At 46.3% G+C, this 24,829-nt stretch overlaps 2 protein-coding genes and 1 non-coding gene across 14 annotated transcripts in view; 2 read left to right on the forward strand and 1 right to left on the reverse strand.

The window, feature by feature from the left end:
* Window positions 1–13,190, forward strand: part of RPAIN (RPA interacting protein) — a 14,489-nt gene extending 1,299 nt beyond the window's left edge. Inside the window, exons 2-7 of one of the 9 annotated variants that reach the window (XM_025361901.1) lie at window positions 815–985; window positions 2,585–2,645; window positions 5,921–6,032; window positions 6,182–6,245; window positions 8,056–8,196; window positions 12,856–13,190. In XM_025361901.1, the coding sequence (XP_025217686.1) occupies window positions 815–985; window positions 2,585–2,645; window positions 5,921–6,032; window positions 6,182–6,245; window positions 8,056–8,196; window positions 12,856–12,885 (579 nt within the window). In that variant the 3' untranslated portion in view covers window positions 12,886–13,190. Of the gene's footprint in view, window positions 1–814; window positions 986–2,584; window positions 2,646–5,920; window positions 6,033–6,181; window positions 6,246–8,055; window positions 9,616–12,855 lie in introns of those variants that run through there. The other 8 variants (XR_003116186.1, XR_003116187.1, XM_025361902.1 and 5 more) reach the window with 8 other exon arrangements.
* On the reverse strand, window positions 12,944–20,492 carry C1QBP (complement C1q binding protein). Of its 4 annotated transcripts, none has more exons than XM_025361899.1 (6): window positions 20,155–20,492; window positions 19,422–19,572; window positions 16,252–16,345; window positions 14,299–14,394; window positions 13,611–13,733; window positions 12,944–13,473 (listed from the first exon to the last, which is right to left on the reverse strand). In XM_025361899.1, the coding sequence occupies exons 1-6, from the start codon at window positions 20,384–20,386 to the stop codon at window positions 13,324–13,326; spliced, it is 846 nt and encodes a 281-aa protein (XP_025217684.1). In that variant the 5' UTR covers window positions 20,387–20,492; the 3' UTR covers window positions 12,944–13,323. The 4 variants fall into 4 exon arrangements, with proteins under 4 accessions (XP_025217684.1, XP_025217683.1, XP_025217682.1 ...); XM_025361898.1 differs by having other exon boundaries at window positions 14,299–14,421; XM_025361897.1 differs by having other exon boundaries at window positions 14,299–14,424.
* Window positions 20,493–24,701: 4,209 nt separating this feature from the next.
* Window positions 24,702–24,763, forward strand: LOC112610454. Its single transcript, XR_003116354.1, has one exon. It is a non-coding gene; the product is annotated as a U7 small nuclear RNA (small nuclear RNA).
* The last annotated feature ends 66 nt before the right edge of the window (window positions 24,764–24,829 follow it).

A 24,829-nucleotide genomic window follows, 5' to 3' on the forward strand; every position in this document is an offset into this window, starting at 1 on the left:
AAAAAAAAAAAAAAAAAAGTGTGGTCATGACATCACCCTTTGCACCTCTGCAGTAACACTATCTACTGTTGCTGCGGAGGTGGCCCCCGAGAGAGGCACTTTGCCTACGGTCGTCTTGTGAGATAGAGATGATTTCTATTCTAGAGAGTAGTAAACCGAGGCTTAGAAGAGCGCTCCACTTCAGTTCTGGCCTCTTCTGAACACAGTGTGGTTGCTAGTAAGTAATGTCCAAGAAAGTAACCCGACGCAAGAAAGATAGCAGATATAGCAGAGTTTCTCAGCCTTGACAATGGACATTTTGAGGGAGATATTTACATGTTGTGGAGGGCTGTTTAAGCCACATCTCGGGCCTCTACGCACTAGATGCTAATAGTCCTATAACTAGAATTGTGACAACCAAAAATGTCTCCAAGCATTGCCAAATGTTCCTTGGGGGACAGAACCTCCCTGAGTTCAGAAACGCTGCTGTGCAGGAAGGCTGTTACCCAGCCATATCTAGAGTAGCAAGAATTTGGAAGGAATATAAATGTTCTGTAATAGGACATTGGATGCCGAGAGATTATGCACACAACCATCAAGGAAACTGGCAAGCTAGAATAAAAAATACGGTTATATGTAAATACATGCACAAAGCATTGTAATTTTATGTATCTCTACAGAGGAATATGCAAAAGTAACACTAGTTAGTATTATCATTGAAATTTTGTGTCTATAAACTTTCTTTAATGTTTTCCCAACTACTGTAAGAGTGTTTTTTAAAAGTAGAAATGGTTTTTTTTTTTTTTTCCCTCCCCATCTTGGTCTTTTTTCCCAGAGATGCCTGGAGAGAATGAAAAACAGCCGGGACAGGCTCCTAAACAGGTACCGCCAGGCTGGAAGCAGTGCGCCAGGGAATGCTCAGAACACCTTTCTAGTGCAAGAGGTGATGGAAGAAGAGTGGAATGCTTTGCAGTCAATGGAGAATTGTCCAGAAGACTTGGCTCAGGTCAGGCTGGGCTATGTGTTTTCAGGAGGACTCCAAGAACGGCTACTGTCCTTTTTTACTTGTTTACTTGAGTCCCCTAAACCCACCATTCCCCTACCCCCATTTAGAATTCAACAGTCTTTTTTTGTATGTGTGAGACGGAGTCTCACTCTGGCGCCCAGGCTGGAGTGCAGTGGCGCTATCTGGGCACAGTGCAAGCTTCGCCTCCCTGGTTCACGCCATTCTCCTACCTCAGCCTCCCGAGTAGCTGGGACTACAGGCGCCTGCCACCACGCCCGGCTAATTTTTTGTATTTTCAGTAGAGACGGAGTTTCACCGTGTTAGCCAGGATGGTCTCGATCTCCTGACCTCGTGATCCGCCTGCTTCCGCCTCCAAAAGTGCTGGGATTGCAGGCGTGAGCCACTGCGCCCGGCCTAGAATTCAACAGCCTTTAACCCAGGCTTTTCTACCCTTAATGTTAGACTTGTCTAGATGAATTGTTCTGAAATACCAGACCGTAGATCTGCTCATCACTGCAACATCATCATTTATGAAACTAAAAAGAAAGAAATTTCATTTCTTGCCTCCACCCTTGGAAATTATGATTTAGTAGGCATAGGCTAGGAATCTCTTTCTTTCTCTCTCTCTCTCTTTTTTTTTTTGTCTTGCTCTGTCACCCAGGCTGGAGTGCAGTGGCAAGATCTCGGCTCACTACAGCCTCCACCTCCTGGGTTCAAACGATTCTCCTGCCTCAGCCTCCCAAGTAGCTGGGATTATAGATGTGTGCCACCATGCCTGGCTAATCTTTTTTCTGTTTTTAGCTGGGATGGGGTTTCACCATGTTGGCCAGGCTGGTCTTGAACACCTGACCTCCAGTGATCTGCCCACCTCAGGAATCTCTTTCTAAAAAGGTCTCCAGAAACTTTCAGATTCTAATCTCAGCCAGCGTTGGGAGCCATGTGTGGGAAGGATACCATTTATAGTGTATCAGGAAGAGCACTGGATTCGAAGTCAGGAGTTCCAGAATTCGAATCCTGGTTTGGCTGTTGACTCTTAACTTCAGTCTGCCTCTTTGAGGTTTAGTTTTCACATTTATAAAATGAGAAGATCATGTTTTCAGCATTGTAAGGATTATGTAAGAAAATGCGAGCAACTGTTTGAAACTATCAATGCACTGTGTAATAACGATGCATTATTCAGTGGCTTCTATGTGTCCTACAATACACCAATGTTTGCCTTACATTACCACAATTAGTACTCACAGTAACCCTCTTAGATAGATTTTATTCCCACTTTACAGAGGCCGAAACTGAGATTTGCAGAGACTAGGAACTTTTCCTGTGATTACATAGCCTTGGAAGAATATGTACCTAACTCCTACCCTATATCGTCTCTCCAAAAGCGGGTACCATTATTTTGTCACTGGGTAGTTGGATCATTTGTTGACAACGTGTCAGCATGACAGCATTACCCCACTGTCAGTGTATTGTGCAGGAGGACTGGACTGATTCTATCCGGCAAATCTGGGTTCTTCAAGCCAGCCTCCAAGTATGAATCATTGTGGGGCTTGGTTGGTGATTAATACTTCAAACTTCTGATGCCTCCCCTTTCTCTTCCAGTTGGAGGAGCTGATAGACATGGCTGTGCTGGAGGAAATTGAACAGGAGCTGATCGACCAAGGTAACCCCTAGGAGTAGTCCTTCCTTACCTGTATTTAGCTACTCAAATGCTGTGACTTTTCCTCCAATCAGGATTAGTTCATAAGTCCCCTGTGTCTACCTCTATCGATCAAGTGTCCAAAAGGCTCTTTTTGTACTCTGACATCTTGGCTGTCTAGCTTCCCAATAATAAGGGTCTCCAGGGTGCTAGGCTTTGTGCTAAGAACTTCTCATTTAATGATGCTGTTTTCTCCACGTGACTGCCCTGTAAGATAGTAGTAGTAGAACAGAAGGTGGTGTTCTCATGCAGGTCACACAGCTAGTAAGTGGAGGAGATGGGAAGCAAAATCAGTTGTGTGAATCCAGTTCTTGTGTTTCTTCTACCATCCTGCCTCTCTATTAATGGGTTAATAGTTCACTGAGGGTGGTGGCTTATGCCTCTAATCCCAGCACTTTGAGAGGCTTAGGCAGGAGTATTGCTTGAGGCCAGTTGAAGACCGTCATGGGCAACATAACAAGACCCTGTCTCTACAAAAGTAAAAAAGTTAGCTGGGTGTGGTAGCACATACTTGTAGCCTCCCTCATCCAGAAGGCTTAGGCAGGAGAATCACTTGAACCCAAGAGTTTAAGGTTACAGTGAGCTATAATCGTACCACCTCACTCCAGCCTGGCCGACAGAGTGAGATCCTGTCTCTTAAAAAAATAAACAAATAAAAAGTAAACCTGCCACTTTACAGGATACAGTGACAGTGCGTGGTCCGATCCCTTGCCCTATTCATTTCAAGTGCCACATTTTCTCTTAACTCCCCAGGGCCTGTGAGCATCCACTCCTTGAGGGAGGTGCCCAGAGCACTGTGTAGAGAGCATAATTTTGTACTTTATATAGTTAAGTCATTTTTTCCATGTAGCCCTGATTTGATTTGGTCTGTGCCACACAAATTAAAGTGGTAAAGCCAAGTGAATCTTAGAGGTATGACTCAAGGGTTTGCGCTCTTGCCTTATCATAACAATAGCTGTTGATTACTGAAAGCTCTCTATATGCCAGGCAATGCACTAAGTCTTTTTTTTTTCTTTTCTTTTTTTTTTTTTTTTGAGACACGGTTGCTGCCCAAGCTAGAATGCAGTGGTGTGATCACAGCCCACTGCCGCCTTGACCGCCTGGGCTCAAGCGATCTTCCCACCTCAGCCTTCTGAATAGCTGGGATCATAGACGTGTGCCACCTCCCCTGGCTAATTTTTTTTATTAACTTTTTTTTTTTTTTTTTTAGCCAAAGATGATTAAAACAAGACAAAAAATTATTTATGTATTTATTTTTTAGAGACACGTTCTTGCTTTGTTGCCCAGACTGGAGTGCAGTGGTGTGATCATGGCTCACTGTGGCTTCATCTTCCTAGGCTCAACCGATCCTCCCATCTCAGCCTCCCGAGTAGCTGGGACCACAGGTGTGCACCACCATGCCCAGCTAATTTTTTTTATTTTTTGTAGAGACAGGGTCTCACTGTGTTGCCCAGGCTGGTCTCGAACTCCTCCCTGGTCTCATGTGATCCCCCCACCTCAGCCTGCCAATGTTTTGAGATTACAGGCATGAGCCAACATGCCTATCCTAATTTTTTTTTATTTTTTGTAGAGACAGGGTCTCACTGTGTTGCCTAGGCTGGTCTCAAACACCTGGACTCAAACCATCTTCCTACTTTAGCCTCCCAAAGTGTTGGGATTATAGACATGTGGCATGGCCCCTGGCCTTAGGCTTCATTTTTATGACCTGTAAAATGGAGATAATACCTTATACATTTGTTGTAAGGCTTAAATAACATGTGTAGAAGACTTAGTGCATTGCCTGGCATATAGAGAGCTTTCAGTAATCAACAGCTATTGTTATGATGAGGCAAGAGTGCAAACCCTTGAGTCATACCTCTAAGATTCACTTGGCTTTACCACTTTAATTTGTGTGGCACCGACCAAAGCACTTAATTTCCCTGTGCCTCAGTTTCTTCACCTTAGAAATAAGGATAATAGTGAAGAAGTTAATATATGTAAGGGACTTAAAATAGCATTTGACACATAAGTGCCATGGAAGTGTTAGTTGTTAATGACTGTTGCTGTTGACTCCAGTTAGACTGTAAATTCCTTATCATCTTTTTTTATTGATTTTCCCTTCCCCCCACCTACAAAACCTTTCTTAGTGGTGAAACATAAGCCTCACCAAATGCTTATTTTGCGGCATATTTAATAAATCTGAAGTGACAAAGATTTACTGCGTTGTGCTGTCCTCAGCCATAGGAACATTCTAAAGCAGAAGCTGGCAGACTTTTTGTGAAGAATCAGATAGCAAATACTTTAGACTTTACAGACCATGCGGTCTCTGGCACAACTCCTCAACTCCGCCGTTCTAGTGGAAAAGCCGTTATAGACACCACATCAACAAACAAGCATGACTGTAGTGTTCTGACCCCTTCCCTAATGTCTAGACTGTGAGCTCAATAAGGGCAGGATGGTTTTTTCATCTTTGTGCCCCTGTGACTAGCACATACTAGGTACTGTTGTATGTTTGCTGAATGAATGAGCACACAGATTCTGAACTACACAGATTCCAAGTATGTGGACATACTTGGAAAGCAGATCTCTTTTGATTCAGCAGGGTCATCCTGGCATCAGAGATCAGTTCTCTCTTTTTTTTTTTTTTTGACACAGAATCTCGCTCTGTCGCTCAGGCTGGAGTGCAGTGGCGCAATCTCGGCTCACTGCAACCTCCGCCTCCCGGGTTCAAGCGATTCTCCTGCCTCAGCCTCCCGAGTAGCTGGGATTACAGGCATGCACCACATGCTGGGCTAATTTTTTGTATTTGTTAGTAGAGCTGAGGTTTCACCATGTTGGCCAGGCTGGTTTCGAACTCCTGACCTCAAGCCTGCCTCAGCCTCCCAAAGTGCTGGGGTTACAGGTGTGAGCCACCTCATCTGGCCAGCAATCAGTTCTCTTTGTCAGCTTTCCTTAGTTGCCTGTGGGACCCTGTCATTCCCTATCTGTGCTCCCATGATCTCTGGAGATGTGTGTGAAAATTGTCTCCTTGATCTTCAGCCTACTTCACCTCTTATGCTCACAAAAAGGGGACAGAGAGGAGGGAGAGGGATCTAGCAAAATGAAGCCAGCCTGAGAGAGCAGTAAAAACCAGTGATGGCTATTGTGGTTTTGCCCAAATCTTTCCCTTGTGTGAAGGAAGCCTTTGGCAGTGAAGCTTAGAATTAAATACAGGGCAAGCTGAAGCACGGTGAAGCACTCCAACTGCCTTTGCCTTGCAGAGCAGTCCATCATCCGCGAGTATGAGAAGAGCTTGCAGTTTGATGAAAAGTGTCTCAGCATCATGCTGGCTGAGTGGGAGGCAAACCCACTCGTCTGTCCTGTATGTACAAAGTAAGAGTTTTGAAAACCTTTTCAGCATTATTCGTTCCCATTCCCCACTCCAAGGTGAGTGGAATCTCCCCTGAGATTTGTTGCCTGAAAAGGTTTGGAGATCCAGTTCTGGTGGCCATGATGCTCTGGGATCCTAATTCTGCTTCTAGGTACAACCTGAGAATCACAAGCGGTGTGGTGGTGTGTCAGTGTGGCCTGTCCATCCCATCTCATGTGAGTGTTCCACACACAGATTTCATGATACTTTTTCCCACACGGATCTACTTTCTTGAAGATCCTCCAGCGCTGGCTCGGAGCCCATTGTGCATATTTCTTCCCAGTTTTATGTTCAGTGGTGTCACATTGGTAGCTTCAAATCGGCCATGGTGAGAATATCTGTGGCATGAAAATTGGCAAACAGTACACATCAGGGCCTTTAGGGCCCTGGAGAGCCACCACTGCTTAAGGTTTTTATGGAGACCTCAGCTTGGGATTGGAAATGCCTGTATCTGACGTTTCATAAAAATTTTCTATATATGAAGACATACCTAATTCAGAATTTAAGCTTTAGTAATCTTTTATTTATTTATTTATTTATTTTTGAAACAGTCTTACTCTGTCACCCGGGCTGGAGTACAGTGGCATGATTTCGGCTCACTGCAACCTCTGCCTTGCGGATTCAAGTCATTCTCCTGCCTCAGCCTCTCAAGTAGCTGGGATTACAGGTGCCTGCCACCACGCCCGGCTAATTTTTTTTATTTTTTATTTTTTAGTAGAGATGGGGTTTCACCATCTTGGCCAGGCTGGTCTCGAACTCCTGACCTTGTGATCCACCTGCCTCAGCCTCCCAAAGTGCCGGGATTACAGGCATCAGTCACTGTGCCCGGCCTTCAGTAATCTTAAAATACAGAAAGAGCCCTTTTATCTGGCATGATGGGGACTGCAAGTTTGCCAGTTAATTGAGCAATTGATTAAAGAGGCAAATTATAAAAATAAAATGTTTTATGGTAAGTTTCAAAAACATACATTTATTTGCCAGCCTTTGAGTGGGGCCCTGCTGATTGGAGAGCTGAGTCACCTGTTTTATTTTTTATTTTATTTGAGATAGAATCTCACTCTGTCACCCAGGCTGGAGTGCAGTGGTGAGATCTCTGCTCACTGCAACCTCCGCCTCCCGAGTTCAAGCGAATCTCCTGTCTCAGCCTCCTGAGTAGCTGGGATTACAGGCACACGCCACGACACCTGGCTGATTTTTGTATTTTTAGTAGAGACGGGGTTTCACCATGTTGGTCACGCTGGTCTCAACTCCTCACCTCAAGTGATCCGCCCGCCTCGGCCTCCCGAAGTGTTGGGATTACAGACATGAGCCACTGTGCCTGGCCGAGTCACCTTTTTTACATAAACAACTCTTATAATACACAGTCCAGAGTTTACGATTTTAATTCTGTAAAGTGGATCAAGAAGCTGAGTATGCAACTTTGGAATTTTTCTCCCCCATCTTTTACCTAATTCTAGCTCTTTTTCTTTCTTTCTTTTTTTATTTTTATTTTTTTTAAGCAGCTCATCTTTTTGAGTGTTTCCTAAACTTTCCACTTATAAAAATAACACTTCATGGTTATTCCCTTGTATTATTGATTTACATAATAAGTAATTAGCGTTACTGAGTTACAGTAGCAAGTTCAAGTAACTCAAGCAGACCTGGGAGCATACACTGCTAGTTGTTGGTAAGGATGCACTCAGCTGGTGGGGGCAGAGGCAGAGGGAGGCTGGAAAGTAGCCTACAGCCTCTGAGTGTTCTTTCTGCCATGAGTGGCCATCAGTGTGTTTTACAGCAGTAGAGGGCATTGGTTAATATGGAGAGGCAGTTAAATGGAGATTGGTTAAGAGATCGTGGCACAGTCATGGGCCCGAGTGTCTTTAAGGCTCCAAGGAATCAAGCCGTCACAGTGAGCCACAGTTCTATTGGTTGGCATGAGGAATGAGGATTTTTCCATCTGTTGGCTATCAAGTCACTGAGAGGAGGTTGAACTTTTTTATTTTTTAGTCTTCTGAGTTGACAGAGCAGAAGCTTCGTGCCTGTTTAGAGGGTAGTATAAATGAGCACAGTGCACACTGTCCCCACACACCTGAATTTTCAGTCACTGGAGGAACAGAAGAAAAGTCCAGTCTTCTCATGAGCTGTCTGGTAAGCCTCTCCTGGGACCCAGTCTGTGGTAAGAGGGGCCTGTGGTTGGTTTTATTCCTACCTCGATAGAAATAATGACCTAGAAACAGGTAAATGTTTAATGCAGTTTATTATCTGAGGAATTTACTTCATAGAAAAGTGAAGGTAACAAGTCATTTTGACTCAAAGGCCAGTCAGAAGGGAAGAGGCAGCATAGGATCATGGCAAGAGGATTGGTCTGGGAGTTAGGACGTGTGGCTCCACACCTTCTCCTGATAGATCAGCACGGTGGTTTTGGATTCAGCTGGTCATTTCATAGTCATAACACCCAAATAGGCCATGCTGGCATCACTTTTGCAGAAGGAAACAGGGCAGAAAGTATAGCAGGGCAGCCTTAGGTTTGTCTGTCAGTGGAATTTTCACAGAGGTCCAAGGGCTAGTCGCTAGCCTGAGTGACAACTGAGGTGTGAGGGCTGGGAACAAGCGGGTATGGGAACCACCTGTCCTAGAAGCGTGCTATAGGAACCAGTATCTCTCATAATCCATGTAATCTATCTATATATATATGTGTACATGTGTGTATATAGATATCATACAAACACACATAAAACCGATATATTTGCTTTTAGATCCCAGGCAGGGGGAGCCTTGGGATTAGGAGCACACTGTACTTCAGGAAGTTCATAGCCATGGCCTTCTACTGGGTGTTTATAGAGTTCTTTCATGGCCCTCTCATTCCAAACGCAGGTAACCTACAGGGGTCATTTTTATTATAAGCAACATTGCCTAGTAACAGCCATTTCACCTTTATCAGGTTTCTTCCATAGGTATTTAATTCTACTCATTCATTTAAAAAACAATGAATTGAGGACTCATTAAAATTGAGAAATACACATCTCTCACGGAGCTCAAGCCTTGGATTGATAATAAGAACAGAATAAACAGGCAGTACCCTGGAGAGCTGTAGAGGGAGGGCTTATGGGAGTTCATAGGAGGGTGATCTCCTTTATGGTGACGCCTTCCTGGAGGAGGCATTTAACTTGAAGCGTGGAATCGATCTGGACAGACATGGAGATCTGGCCAGTTGTGGGGGTAGAGCTTAAGTGGAAGATCCCCACATAGAGGAACAAAGCAGAGAAGCAGAAAACTGGAGTGTATACAAAGAGCATCTTATTCTACTTCGCTGGAGCATTAGGTTCATGAGGGAGAGGCTAGTTCCTGTTAGATTCAGAGAAGTGATGTCATCTGGCCAAAATTTTACTACTAATAAGCGATAGAGCTGGTGTTAGACCCCAGGTCTTTGTGCTTCCAGTGCCCCTGCTGTTTCCTGCTCCAGGCTCTGGCCTTGGTGGAAGGAAGCCATTTTCCATCAGCTTGTGTGGAAAGAGACACAGCAGGTGAAAGTTTAAATAAAACACCTCACTACTTCCTGTTGACTACAGGCGTATGTTCCCTTCTGTTCCAGCTCTCCAGCACTGGTTGCAGATGCTCAAATATGCAGTGCTTTCAGGCCTCTGTGCTGTTGTTCATGCTGTTCTGTCTGAATGCCTTTGACTCCTCCCACTACATTTAAGCATCATTTGCACAGATATTTATTGAGCACTACAATATGCCATGTACTTCATTCACCTGATTCCTCACAAGGAATTGGCCAGTCTCAGCCAGGCACAGTGGCTCACACCTGTAATCCCAGCACTTTGGGAGGCTGAGGTGGGCAGATCACCTGAGGTCAGGAGTTCAAGACCAGCCTGGCCAACATGATGAAACCCCATCTGTACTAAAAATACAAAACTTAGCTGGGCATGGCGGTGGGTGCCTGTAATCCCAGCTACTCGGGAGGCTGGGGCAGAAGAATTGCTTGAACCCAGGATGCGGAGGTTGCAGTGAGCTGAGATTGTGCTGCTGTACTCCAGCCTGGGACACAGAGTGAGACTCTGTGTCAAAAACAGAATTGGTGGCCGAGTGCGGTGACTCACGCCTGTAATCCCCCCACTTTGGGAGGCTGAGGTGGGCAGATCATCTGAGGTCAGGAGTTCAAGACCAGCCTGGCCAATATGATGAAACCCTGTCTCTACTAAAAATACAAAAAAATTAGGTGTGGTGGCACACGCCTGTAATCCCAGCTACTCGGGAGGCTGAGGCAGGAGAATCGCTTGAACCCGGGAAGCAGAGGTTGCAGTGAGCGGAGATTACGCCACTGCTCTCCAGCCTGGGCAACAAGAGTGAAACTCCATCTCAAAAAACAAAAACCAAACAAAAAAAGAATTGGCCAGCCTGAGAAGTCCGTTCCTTTAGAGTCTGTGTTCCCTTTTTCAACAAACCTAATGAGGGCTGGCAGAGGGGAATTGGCCAGTGTCTCCTTGGATTTCCACCATACCTCATGCCGTGTCATCCATAACAGTGCTGCAGTTACCTGCCCATATCTGTCCTTGAGGGCATGGCCCATATTTATTTCTACTCCCAGTGCTTGGCCTATATTAATAAATACGTGCTTAATATGTTTGTACAGATGAGTTAAAGTGGAGGGAGGAGAGTTGAAGAGGGCACAGGTCCGCTGGCTTTGGCTTCTGTCTTAGTAAGCTGAACAGTGAGTCATCTACACAGATTATAATGGTAGCAGAGCTAGAGTCTACAGCTCCTCAAGTATGAAAGTCCCCTTGAGTGTGAAAGACCAAATGCTGGCGGGTGGACGAGAAGGGCAATTAAAGGGTAAGCAACGGCCGGGCGCGGTGGCTCAAGCCTGTAATCCCAGCACTTTGGGAGGCCGAGACGGGCGGATCACGAGGTCAGGAGATCGAGACCATCCTGGCTAACACGGTGAAACCCCGTCTCTATTAAGAAATACAAAAAACTAGCCGGGCGAGGTGGCGGGCGCCTGTAGTCCCAGCTACTCGGGAGGCTGAGGCCGGAGAATGGCGTGAACCTGGGAGGCGGAGCTTGCAGTGAGCTGAGATCCGGCCACTGCACTCCAGCCTGGGTAACAGAGCAAGACTCCGTCTCAAAAAAAAAAAGAAAAAAGAAATAAAGGGTAAGCGGAAGATGGGCTAATTGCCAAGTGTACAGCTTCAGCTCAGCATATAATTATGGACCCCAGTTATCCACTCACCTAACCGTCAGTGTCCTGTGGCTCAGAGCAGCAGTGAAGCTAAGTGGGAGGTGAGGTTTGGAAGGTGAGTGCTGTGTAGCAGTCTTGGAGATCATAGTTGTCAGCGCTGGCTCTGGGGCGGGCAGGGAGACCATTGTTGGGTAAGTAAGGGGTGAGGGGAGGCGGGGTTCACAGCAAACACGAGAAACACAGCCAGGCGCTGTGGTTCACACCTGTAATCCCAGCACTTAGGAAGGCTGAGGTGGGTGGATCACTTGAGGCTAGGAATTCAAGACCAGCCTGGACAACATGGTGAAACCTGGTCTCTACTAAAAATACAAAAATTAGCTGGGCCTGGTGGCTCGCACCTGTACTCCCAGCTACTCAGTGGGAGGCTGAAGTGGGAGGATGGCTTGCGCTCAGGAGGTGGAGGTTGCAGTGAGCTGAGATGGCGCCATTGCACTCCAGCCTGGGTGACAGCGAGATTGAGCCTCAAAAAAACAAACAAAAAACAAGAAACAGGAGGGGGAAAGACAAAATTGTATTCTGTAGGTTCTGAGTTCAACATTTGGAAAAGTAGACATTTGGAATGCTCTAGTTCCACTAGACCTTTGGTTTTCGCTTAAGGGGGACTCAAGGACCATTGTGTTAGAATTCAGTGAAGTCAGGATGTAGGGAAGCTCAGCACAGATGACTGAGGATGTGTTGGAAAATAGGGATGGGTTACAGAAGATGGCACTATATTACAAGACTTAGGAATATTTTGGATGTGACGGTGCTCAGGTGGTGGTCATGGGATAGAATATGCTAAACCACCTATTAGCAGGGTTATAGTGTCTTTTAGAGAAAGCCAAATATATTACCTGTGAAAGTGGTAAGAAACAAGGGTAACCTATTTATGCCTACTGTTTTGTTAGTGGAACGCTAAGCCTGGGGGAGTTATTGTTCCCCTACTGCTCAAGGTCATCGCCAAGGTCTGATTTTTCACACAAAAAAATTGCAACCTCTGGCATAAATGGCTTAAGGACAGATGATTCCTTAGCATAGTGGAGGGGCTGAGCCACCAAGGAGTCGGGAGCCAGTTTTACACTCAGGTGCTTACTGATCATATTACAGATCGAGGGGAAGACATGTTTTCTGCCCGTACTGATCATGCATGGTTGGTACCTCCCCTGTGGTACGTACCTGCTTCAATCTTGTGTAGACTTGGAGTCTCATGTTCCTGCTGGGCTCTAAAAGCTCCAAGCTACCAAGAGTTTGAACACAATCATACAACCTTTGTGGTCAGTAGTTTCCTGAGGTGAGGATGTTTGATTAGTTCATCTGCAGGATTTGATCTTAGCTTGAAGACTGTTGATGCTGACGGTTTCCAGACAGCTGTTTGAAGGCTGCAGGACAGAGGTCCAGCAAAGCCAAAGAGGGGCAGTTGTCGGTGGCCTTCATGACAAATTACACGACCGAACTAATTCAAACTGGACTCAGGAGACCTCATCTAATGTGGAGCATTCTCATTGATTACAACTTTTAACGATGTATCACATGTCTTTCATGACTAGAATACAATTTAAGCTAATTCTTCTCCTGTTTAAACCTAGGCCTGTGATACCTGGGCTGTGATCCTCTAGAGCCAGCGTGGACTCACATCATTCTACGGGTTGAAGACAACTCACTCCCTGAGGAGCCTTGTACATACAAGCCTTTTATTTATAACTTATTTTGTATTGAAACTTTTAACCGATCCTGAAGGAAAAAAAACTTTTCCGACATCTCTGTTCTTGGTCTTTTGTGACGCAGGTTGAAGCGGGAGGAATAGAATAGATACACTGCTTTGGAGGAGATAAACCAATTTTATGTCTATCATGTTATACAAAAATCTAGAAATAATAGATTTGTACAGGAAAAATGATAATAAATGAGAGCGCAAAACATATAATTTAAATTTGGTGTTTTCCCCCATGATATTAGGACGATAATCATTTCAAAGCACATGTCTAGCTTCAGAGTAGGACTTGTTCACTGGCCAGAGCCTGCCATGAAACTAAGGCTTTCAGCGTCTGTCTGCTCTACTGGCTCTTGACAAAACTCTTGAGGTCTTCAAGAAAACTAATGTACTCCTTGTGCTCCAGGGCTGTGCTGAGCTCCACCAACTCATCTGCAAAAGTGTTGTCCACCCCTCGGTCCGCAAGGAAATCCATTAGGTGGTCATATAAGGCCTGCAAAGAACAACATTTACTAGTTAAAAAAAAAAAAAAAAAATCTGTAACGAACATTAAAATGTTTCTTTCTCCCCTTGAACTAGGACCCTTCCTTCCAAGGCCCAAAAGGTTCCCTCATCTTATCAAGCACTCACCGAGTCCAAGGAATCTGTGTTGAGCGTGTAATTAGTATCCTTCCATTCAGACTCGCCACTGGACTGAAAGCTAACTTCCCTGATAGAGAAGATGTCACTCTCAGCCTCGTCTTCTTGTCCAACCTGAGAAGAAACAATATTTGGGGAAACTGAAGGGTTCTCCAGGATAAGCCAGACTCATGCGAAGAAAGGGGGCCACTGACAGCATGAAACTGATCAGGTTTTAACCCTCTTCCCTCACTCCCCTCCCCTCTTCCCCCTGCTGGGCTGGTCTAAGCTAGAAAGTCTTTAATGCTAAAAGGGACAGAAAGGGCCGGGCGCGGTGGCTCAAGCCTGTAATCCCAGCACTTTGGGAGGCCGAGATGGGCGGATCACGAGGTCAGGAGATCGAGACCATCCTGGCGAACACAGTGAAACCCCGTCTCTACTAAGAAATACAAAAAATAGCCGGGCGAGATGGCGGGCGCCTGTAGTCCCAGCTACTCGGGAGGCTGAGGCCGGAGAATGGCGTGAACCCGGGAGGCGGAGCTTGCAGTGAGCTGAGATCCGGCCACTGCACTCCGGCCTGGGCGACAGAGCGAGACTCCGTCTCAAAAAAAAAAAAAAAAAAAAAAAGGGACAGGAAGTTCCCAAGGGACACGCTGTGCTCCCCAGGGGTGCCAAGGGGCTAGCACTCCATCCTACATACCTCATCCTCTGGATAATGACAGTCCAACACAAGGGCCTTCTTGCCATCATTCTTTTTAACTTCAACCACGAAATTGGGAGTTGATGTCAGTTCAGGCTGGGAAAACGAAGTCAGTACATGCCACTGCTGGAAGGAGATGGATGCCTGGATCAAGGATCTCTGTTCAGATTTCTCAGAGCCACCATTAGGATGTTATATAGCCATTTTAATAGTCTTATGCCATACTATTCCCAAATGAAGAGCTTGGTCTCACTTCTGTTGGCACCCTGCTTGTTTAAGTAACACACTGGATTTTCAATTAAGAAATCTGGATACCAGCCGCCTCAGCTATGTGCCAATTAACTGAGTTTATATCAGTTCCTTAACATTCCAAGCCTTTTCCTCCACCCATACACTGCAAAGCTTTCCTAAAGTTTCAAGATTCCAGCTTGACTGTTCCAGGAGTCTTCATAAGGGACCAGGGTCAAAGGCTGGGGAACCTGGCCATCCTTATGGCTGAATAACAGCAGCAGCTTTTCCTCTGATGTGGAGCTCTGGGAGCAGACTGGGTCCAATGTCAGAGAGATGCTAGTTGGGGTTGCTGGGAAAGAAGCACACCAGAGAGCTGTGCCATCCACACCAGGTCATGACCCAACACTGTACTGATGGCTTTTGGGCAGAAGGTCTAGGGACTCTGTGGCCCTCGTACTGGCTGGTTACCAGGCTGGGCACAGCACTTCCTAAAATGTCTGAAGAGTAGGCATGATCCAGTAAAAGTCTCTTATGCCCCTGGAATTCTTTTTTTTTTTTTTCCTTCGAGGCAGAGTGTTGCTCTGTTGCCAGGCTGGAGTGCAGTGGTGTGATCTCGGCTCATCGCAACCTCCGCCTCCCAGGTTCAAGCAATTCTGCCTCAGCCTCCTGAGTAGCTGGGACTATAGGTGCCTGCCACCACACCCAACTAAGTTTTGTATTTTTAGTAGAGATGGGGTTTCACCATGTTGGCCAGGATGATCTCGATCTCTTGACCTTGTGATCTGACCCTCTCGGACTCCCAAAGTGCTGGGATTACAGGCTTGAGCCACCACACCTAGCCTGCCCCTGGCATTCTTATCTTGGTTAAATGGCTGTTGTGTATTACCAGCTTGTGACTGATATGTTAGAAACATTCCACACATGCAAACACACCAAATGATAACCTCCAATATAAAAAATCTCCCCACAGGCCGGGCGTGGTGGCTCACGCCCATAATCCCGGCACTTTGGGAGGCCAAGGTGGCTGGATCACTTGAGGTCAGGAGTTTGAGGCCAGCCTGGCAACCACGGTGAAACCCTGTCTCTACTAAAAATACAAAAATTAACCAGGTGTGGTGGCACATGTCTGTAATCCCAGCTACTGGGGAGGCTGAGGTGGGGGAATCACTTGAACGTGGGAGGTGGAAGCTGCAGTGGGCAGAGATCGTGCCACTGCACTCCAGCCTGGGCAATGGAGCGAGACCTTCTCTCAAAAACAACAAAACTCCCTATCATGGGAAAGGCTGAGAACATTTCATTTCCTTTCCAGCCAAACCACTAAGCCTGAGCTGGCAGACAGCAACGTATTTTGCCCCTGGGAAAAGGAAGAGGGCCACAGTCCTGTTAAAGCTGGCCAGAAACCACTGATTCCTCCTGCCTCAGCCTCCTGCATAGCTGGAACCACAGTCGTGCCACCATGCCCAGCTAATTTGTTTTTTTTTAAACTTTCGTAGAGGCAGGGTCTTGCCATGTTACTCAGGCTGGTCCTCCTGGCCTCAAGGGATCTTTCTACCTTGCCCTCCCAAAGTGCTGGGATTCAGGCGTGAGCCACGCGCCTGGCCTTAGAGGAAAAAAAAATTTTTTTTTTTTTTTTGAAAGAGCAAAGAAAAACGCTCCTTCTTTAAGTCCCAGGGACAGCCTGTCAGAACTGAGGTAAAAGCTGATCATAGTGTTAAAGCTTACCTCCTGTTCTTCAACCTTCTGCCCTTGCCTGGGTTCCTCCTCCCCATCAAATGTTGGTGGGATGCTGTTGTTAATGTTGAAAGTGACAGTGATTCTAAAAGGGCAAGAGAAAACGTAACAAAGGCATCATTTTAACTGAGTAGGTTAACACACAAACAGGGAGGTCTGCTACAGTTACAAAGGTGTACTGAAACAATGTCTCTATCCTAGCTGGCTGAATTATATGCAGAACTTCAAACAAGGCTGGTGCCTACATCCAGTCCTGAGTGATTCAGCAGGTCTCAAGTGTGCCTACCATGTACCAGCTGCTGGAAGCCAAAGCTGGCCTCAGTTTATCTCAGCCAAACAAGTCATGCATGGGTTACTCCCAACAGGGCCAGTACCCCAGGGCTCACCGCCATGTGTTGACTGGGCATCTCATGGCCACAGCCAGCTGACACTGCCCACCCTGGTCTTTCCAAGGAACCCTTGGTGAAAGTAAGGACCTGGGAGGCTGGTGAGATGGAACAGAAGCCCCTTTAAGAGCCTTTCCCCATAAGAAAATTTGCCCTGCAAGGAAAGGAAGAAGGAGCAATGGAGGGTTGCATCTGTTAAACACGGAGAGCAGCCCTGGCCTCGGGAAGGGGATGCCTCACAAAGAAAAAAACGGCTGCAGTAGATAGTCATCCTTCAGAGTACTTGTGGGAAGTTTTATCATCACAAAGCAGGCCAGAGACACCAACTAGCGACAATTTTAAGGTGCAAGAATCCACACCTGACAAATCATGTCCCAAAGTTTGAGTCAAAATTCCTGGGAGATAAAGTTTAGAACCAGAACTGCTGGACTATGCAACTCTGGCAGGCACCGTTCCATACAAGTTCCATGAAGTACCGCCCCCTCGACTTGTGCTAACTAGCTGCTTTGCCAGGAAGTCACCTTTCCATAGTAACAGAGGCAGTCTGAGGTTGACACAATCTGTCTGATTCCAACTGTGCTGACCAAGCTGAGCTCCTGGGCACAGAAATGGAATGATGTTCGTCAGAGCATTATTTTTAATGGCCCCCAAATAGCTATGAAAACCTTGTGCAAATGGTTTTTAGGTGAGATTACAGAAGACACAATTGACCTGTGTAGGGAAAAACCACACTACACAATAGCCAAGAGAATTGGTACCCTACTTCACATCATACTCAAAATGAATCACAGACCTCAACTAAGAGCTAAAACTAGAAAACTCTGAAAAAATTAAGGCATAAATCTTCACAACCTTGGGCGAGGCAGTGGTTTCTTAGATGTGACACTAAAAAAAGCACAAGCAACCAAAAAAATAGGTAAACTGAACTTCCTCAAAATCAGAAACTTTTGTGTCAGAGGGCATTACAAAGAAAGTGAAAAGAAAACCCACAAGATGGGGAACAATACTTGCAAATCATTAATTTGGTAAGATCACTATACCCAGAAAAACTAAAGAATTCTTTTTTTTTTTGAGACAGAGTCTCACTCTGTCGCCCAGGCTGGAGTGCAGTGACGTGATCTCGGCTCACTGCAACCTCTGCCTCTGGGCTTCATGCCATTCTCCTGCCTCAGCCTCCCGAGTAGCTGGGACTACAGGCGCCCGCCACTATACCTGGCTAATTTTTTGTATTTTTAGTAGAGACGGGGTTTCACTGTGTTACCCAGGATGGTCTTGATCTCCTGACCTCGTGATCCGCCTGCCTCGGCCTCCCAAAGTGCTAGGATTACAGGTGTGAGCCACCGTGCCCGGTCAAAACTAAAGAACTCTTACAACCCAACAATTAAAAATGTAAACAGTCTGGGCAGGGTGGCTCACACCTGTAATCACAGCACTCTGGGAGACCGAGGAGGGCAGATCACAAGGTCAGGAGTTTGAGACCAGCCTGGCCAACATAGTGAAACCCCATCTCTACTAAAAATACAAAAATTAACTGGACGCATGCCTGTAATCTCAGCTACTCAGGAGGCTGAAGCAGGAGAACTGTCCGAATCCGGGAGGCAGAGGCTGCAGTGAGCCAAGATCGTGCCACTGCACTCCATCCTGGGTAATAGCAAGACTCCGTGGGGTGGGGAGGAAGCTACAAATTGTATGATTCCATTTATATGAAATGTCCAAAAGAGGCAATCCATAAAGTAGCTTAGTGATTACCTGGGGTGGCTAGAGGGAGGAATAATGAGTGACTGCTAATAGGTATTGTTTGGGGATTGACAACAATGTTCTAGAATTAGGTAGTGGCAACTGATGCATAATTCTGTGAGGACTAAGAACCACTTAATTTAATAAACTTCAATAAATGAGTAAATTTTATGCCATATAAATTAAATCACATTAAAGCTGTGATTTTAAAAAAGAATTATATATACATCATAAGGTCAATCATAAAGAAAATTCAATTTATTTATTTATTTATTTATTATTTTTTTGAGATGGAGTCTTGCTCTGTCCCTCAGGCTGGAGTACAGTGGCGCCATCTCGGCTCACTGAAACCCGGGGGTTCAAGCGATTCTCCTGTCTCAGCCTCCTGAGTAGCTGGGACTACAGGCGCTTGCCACCACACCCTGTTAAAATTTTTAGTAGAGACAGGGTTTCAGTGTTAGCCAGGATGTTCCCGATCTCCTGACCTCATGATCTGCCGTCTCTGCCTCCCAAAGTGCTGGGATTACAGGCGTGAGCCACCACACCCAGCCTCAATTTAAAAATCTGGAAGATGACAAATGTTTATCTGTGTAATGAGATTATGGATGACTATAATGCAGAAAAGTGTAAACACTAACAGTTTAGGAGAAGGTGGGGCACCTGACTTAGGTCACAAACTCCCCGCCTCTGATGGCAGCCCTTACTATAGTGGAACCCCATCCTGTTACATATAAGTTACATGCCTTGCATTTTCACCCATGCTAAACATTAGAGAGAGCAGGGTGCTACTGTATCAGGGCTGTAAATCAGAGATCAAACTGATTCTGTCAGTACTTTTTTGCGCTACATTTTTGTCTCCTTAGTAACCAGCCCACAGCAAATTTGTGTTCAGTGAATGGACTGAACACAATTGAATCCTTCACTCTCTTGAAAACCATTTATCCACACCTGAACTCAAGGCTCTTCTAGGGATGACCCAGGACGGGTCTTGCAAGGTTAAGGGAGTCGGTGCCCTGGGATCCCCAGACCAGTACTTACTTTTCCCCGGCAACTTTCCGCACTAATTTCGCTTCTGTCCCATTCAGTTCCAGCTCCCAACCTCCAGACATCTTAGGGAGGGTTTTATGCTTCTGGATTTTTCTTTCCTCCTTAATTTCATCCTTCAGGAAATCAACAAAAGCTTTGTCTCCTAGAAAAGAAATCCATATACATAAAAAGGAAAGCCAGTTAGTCTAAAACATAAAACTATTACCCTGGTTATCGCAGCCAGAAACCTGGACTATTTCTAATCTCTCTGCTATTACAGTTACTCTAGAAGCCTCAGTTTCCTTATCTGTAAAAATACCATAATATTAGTAGGAAGCTGAGCCTGATGCTGGAAAAGTGATTTCCAACAATGAACGCATTACCACTTTCCGCTATAAAGCAGAAGAATTTCCGATCATCCTCTTCCACTTGCCAAACGATAGTTGTATCGTATGCTATTTTCAAACACGACCTTGGGCTTTCCCAAAAGTCCACTTTCGAGAGAATAAGACTAAGGATAAAGGTACCCTCTAGTATTTAATTTTATTCACCTCCTACCAACAGAAAATGAAACTGGTGGATAAGGGAGGTGGGGGGAATATGATCACACGTGGGTTTAACCCGCTGGTTGCCAATCAATGGAAAAATGTCCCAGACCTCGGAGGTCGGTTGCAGGCCCCACTCCTGGTCTTTTTCCCTCCGTGAACCGCAAACCACACCCCTGGCCCGCGTGCGCGACCCTCACCTTCAGTGTGCAGCAAGCCGCAGCCACAGTCACAGGCGCAGGGTCCTCGAGGCCGCAGGAGGCCCGGCCGCCGCTCGGAACCTGCGCGCACGCTGAGCAGCCCGAAGGGCCGGGCGCACAGCCGGGGCGCCGGCTGCAGGAGCTGCCGGAAAGGCGAGGCGGGCGCGGCAGCGCGGAGGCTGGGGACGGCGGAGCCCAGCACACGGGGCACGCAGCGCAGCAGAGGTAGCATCGCGGAATCCACTGCGAACACGTGCAGATGCGAAGGACAACCCAGGCCCAAGTACCCCGCGACCTAGCGCGCCGCCGGAAGCCCCGCCCCTGCCCGGAAGCGCTTCCCGCGCCGGCGCACTGAGGACCTAAGGCCCCAGGCGGAATCGCGCCCTCTGCTGGAGACCTCCGGTGCAGCCCGGGAAGCCTCGAATCCGGTTTCCGGAGCCTTCTTGCTGCGCTGGCCTGAGTCCGCTGTCCGAAGCTGTTTCTTTCTAGTGGCCGCTTCCACCTACTGTTTTCAAGGCACGCCAGGCTTTTGGGCTGCGTGGAATGCACTCTTGTCTTTCCCCAGCTCTCACCAGTCCCTTACACGGTCACTTTCCTCTAGGAGGCTGTGGTATTATATTATGTATTTATTGGTTTTCATCCCCAGTTACAGTTACAGTTTTCACCCCCAGTTACAGTTATTGGTTTTCGCCCCCAGTTACAGTTACAGTGTTCTGTGATAATGTTGGGTGTGTTAGGCCTCAGGAAACAGACTCTCACTCTCCCCTTCTCCTGCCCTCCTTTCACCCGCCCCAATGCAGGAAGGACTCTAATCTCCCACATTTCTGATTATGGGTCTTAAGTCCCTTCCCAGAGAAGGTCCCACCCTATACCCTGGGGGAAGGGATGCTGATGTCCAGAAGCTTCCACCCATGAGGACAGGGTTTGCAGAGCCTCTGATAGCTGAATACGTGGAGGTTCCTGGAGGGTGGTGGCCCAGGGACGGCGAGGAAGCTCGGAGCTTCTTCCCCACTGCCCACCCTGCTCATCTCCTCATCTGTATCCTTGGTAATATCCTTTATATGAAACCGGTAAAAGTGTTTCCCTGAGTTCTGTGAGCTGCTCCAGTGAGTTAATACAACCCAAAGATGGGGGTTGTGGGAACCCCAACTTGAAGCGGGCTGGTCGGAAGTTTCAGAGGCCCAGACTTGCCATTGCTGTCTGAAGGTCCGGGCGGTCTTGGGGACTGAGCCCTCAACCTATGGGATCTGACACTGTCTCATGGGATCTGACACTGTCTCCAGGTAGATAATGTTGGGATTGAATTGGAGGACACCCCGCTGGTGTCTGCTGCTTAGTGTGGAGGGAAAAAACCCAAACGTTTGGTCACAGAACTCTTCTGTGCTGATTGTTGTAAGAGCAAAGGAAAAAGTCAGGGTTTTCCTGAGAGGCCTTCCTAGAACCTCCTTTTTTCCATCAGCTTAGAACTCATGCTTGTGCGCACCCAGCCCTTAGGCTTCATTCTCTTTTCAACATAAACCTCCTGGCATTGCTGGTTTTAACCAGGTTAAACCCAACCAGACTGTGACATCCTGAAGGGCAGGATCCAAGAGTAATTCCTGTGACCTTCCCTCTCTGCACCTCCGACCCTGCATCCAAGTTCTAATGGAACATCATTTTTCTGGGGACAAGAAGCCAGCTTGTATCATTTAGATAGGTCCAGAAGCTTCCATAAAAACCCAAGGACAGGGTTTGGAGAGCCTCTGATAGCTGAATACACAGAGGTTCCTGGAGGGTGGTGGCCCAGGGAGGGCGTGGCAGCTCGGAGCTTCTTCCCTATTCCCCACCCTGCTCATCTCCATCTGTATCCTTGGTCATATCTTTTATATGAAACTGGTAAAAGTGTTTCCCTGAGTTCTGTGAGCTGCTCCACTAAATTCATAGAACCCAGAGATGGGGTTCAGATTTAGATTAAGAACCAACAATCCTACCTTCCCAGGATATACAGGACATACAAGCTACTAAGAAGGTATGTCTTACTAACTCATGATAAGACTAACACTTAATATTTTCTAAATAATTTTCTATGAATAATGGAAAAGAGACCCAAGAAACAAGCCATACACATCATATACAAGATTCATTTTTAATGGATTTGATCGAGTGCAAATTTGAGCATTATTTACAGGAGCTTTCTGTAGAGTTATTTATGTTCAAATAAAACCAGACTCTCAAAATACAACATATGCCTGAACCTACTTGATTTTTTTTCCCTCCCTCTAGTTACCAAGGAATATCGTATCTCAGATGCATGGCCTGCTATCACACTGGTCTTTAAAGAAAATAAAAAAATGCATGGCCATAGTTCCAGGCAGTTCCTGGTAGCTGGATTTAGTGGATTTATATGACAGTACAGTACTTCATCAGTTTTACCCATAGGGCAAAACTCGCCTCCATTCAGGCATCTCTTTACAACTGGCAGCAATGCAGCATTAAGGGTTTGTAGCGGGACCTGCTGTTTGCAGTCCTGCCCCTTGTCGTGTTACTCTGGGTGTTGCATACTCCATGATTACTAGAAGACAAACACCTGAGGCATGCGATCTGCTTGGAGTGCATCTATTTACATGAAGCTGCTCACGGGAGCTGGTGACTCTTCCAGATACGGGTTTCGTAGGTTGGCAAAGAGGTATCATACCATCAGATTTTACCAATTGAAGAAGAGTAGCTGAAGGTTATATTGCAATGTTATTGTGAAACATTTAACTTTCTTAAGCGTAAAGTGTACTATCCCTTGCAGCTCAATAGAAACAACGATGTATTTCCTTGTAGTAATATGTGGAGTCAGAATGGGTTGTCCAATCTGGTTTAATCCCTGAGCAGCTATGTTAAAAGTTAACTTTTTTAAAAAGCCCAATAAAAAACTAAATACTGTATTAAAACTCTACCACAATGTTACAGTGATAAACATACTTCTGTACAGAAACATTAAAGCTACTTAGAAGCTGTTTACATCCTTTGCCTCTCAGAAAAAAAAAATATACATTTCTGGAAACTGTTCAGGTACTTACGCTGGACATAAATTACCCCGAGTTTTTTCTTTTTTTTCTGAGACAGTCTCGCACTGTCGGCCAGGCTGGAATGCAGTGGCGCAATCTTGGCTCACTGCAAACTCTGCCTTCCAACTTCAAGCAATTCTTGTGCCTCAGCCTCCTGGGTAGCTGGGATTACAGGCGTGTGCCACCACACCCAGCTAAGTTTTGTATTTTTCGTAGAGACGGGGTTTTGCCATGTTGGCCAGGCTGGTCTTGAACTTCTCAAGCAATCCACCCACCTTGGCCTCCCATCCCAATGCTGGGATTACAGGCATGAGGTGATCTGCCTGCCTCAGCCTCCCAAAGTGCTGGGATTACAGGTGTGAGCCACCGCGCCCAGCCACCCCACAATTTTCTTTTTTTTTTTTACCAGCACTGTGAATGATTTATTAAAAACACAATACTTTTTCTTACCAAGTAGGACGAAACATCCTAATCCCCTACTGCAAAAAACAAAAACAAAAAAAAACAAAAAAAACACAAAAAAAAAAACTGTGGGAAACTTTTCAGAAAGTCAGCCATGGTAACAAGTCAGTAAGTGGAAGAACTGGTTCAAAGTTCAAGAATTCAGTAAGATAAGGCCGGGCGCAGTGGCTCACGCCTGTAATCCCAGCACTTTGGAAGGCCGAGGCGGGCGGATCACAAGGTCAGGAGATCGTGACCATGGTGAAACCCCGTCTCTACTAAAAATAGAAAAAATTAGCCGGGCGCAGTGGCGGGCGCCTGTAGTCCCAGCTACTCGGGAGGCTGAGGCAGGAGAATGGCGTGAACCCGGGAGGCGGAGCTTGCAGTGAGCCGAGATTGCGCCACTGCACTCCAGCCTGGGCGACAGAGCGAGACTCCGTCTCAAAAAAAAAAAAAAAAAAAAAAAAAAGAATTCAGTAAGATAAGGTATCTAGGAGCTGTCAGATCTTTCGCCCACATATAACCATTTCTGACAGAGCCCTAAACACTGAGAGCTTGACTGCGCAGGACCGTGGCTAGCGTTGGAAATAAAGACTCAGCTGGACTTGACATCCCCAACTCCGGACAGATGGGACCCTGGGATGGGGCTGTTCCCTCAGGCCACAGCTTCCAGAGAGACTGTCCGTGATCTCTGAAGAGCCTCTTGGGCAGTTTGGCCCCTGGTTATAACTACGATTCATTCAGTAAGAAATGACAAAACACCCACAGATGTATTTGGACCAAATAAGCACAACAGAAGAGCCAAAGCTCGACGACTTCTAGGACAGAACATTGTCTGGGGAAAGATTACTGGCTTCTGATAATTAAATAGCTAAGAGGAACAGTGAGTGCCTTTTCTCTGCTCGGAATGTCAGAACAGGAAGAGACTGTGGAGACCTCCAATTCCCTCTGACAATGAGGCTTAGAGGGAGGTGCCTAGCAGTTAGAAAGCAGCAAAGCCAGACTGTCCCCAAGTCCCTATGAAGAAGGAAAAAATATCATAGCACATTAATAAGACACAAGAGTAAGTGCTACAGCTCCAGCTCTTTTCGAATTTGTCCAGCAGGCCTTCCGGTCTTCACTGAACCGCCCCCCGCCCACACACCACGAAAGATACAAGAACGCAAGCCCAGATGTGGTGTGGTCTCTGGCATAAGCCA

Source organism: Theropithecus gelada, chromosome 16 (assembly GCF_003255815.1).
Source record: "Theropithecus gelada isolate Dixy chromosome 16, Tgel_1.0, whole genome shotgun sequence".
NCBI classification, from domain to species: Eukaryota; Metazoa; Chordata; class Mammalia; order Primates; family Cercopithecidae; genus Theropithecus; species Theropithecus gelada.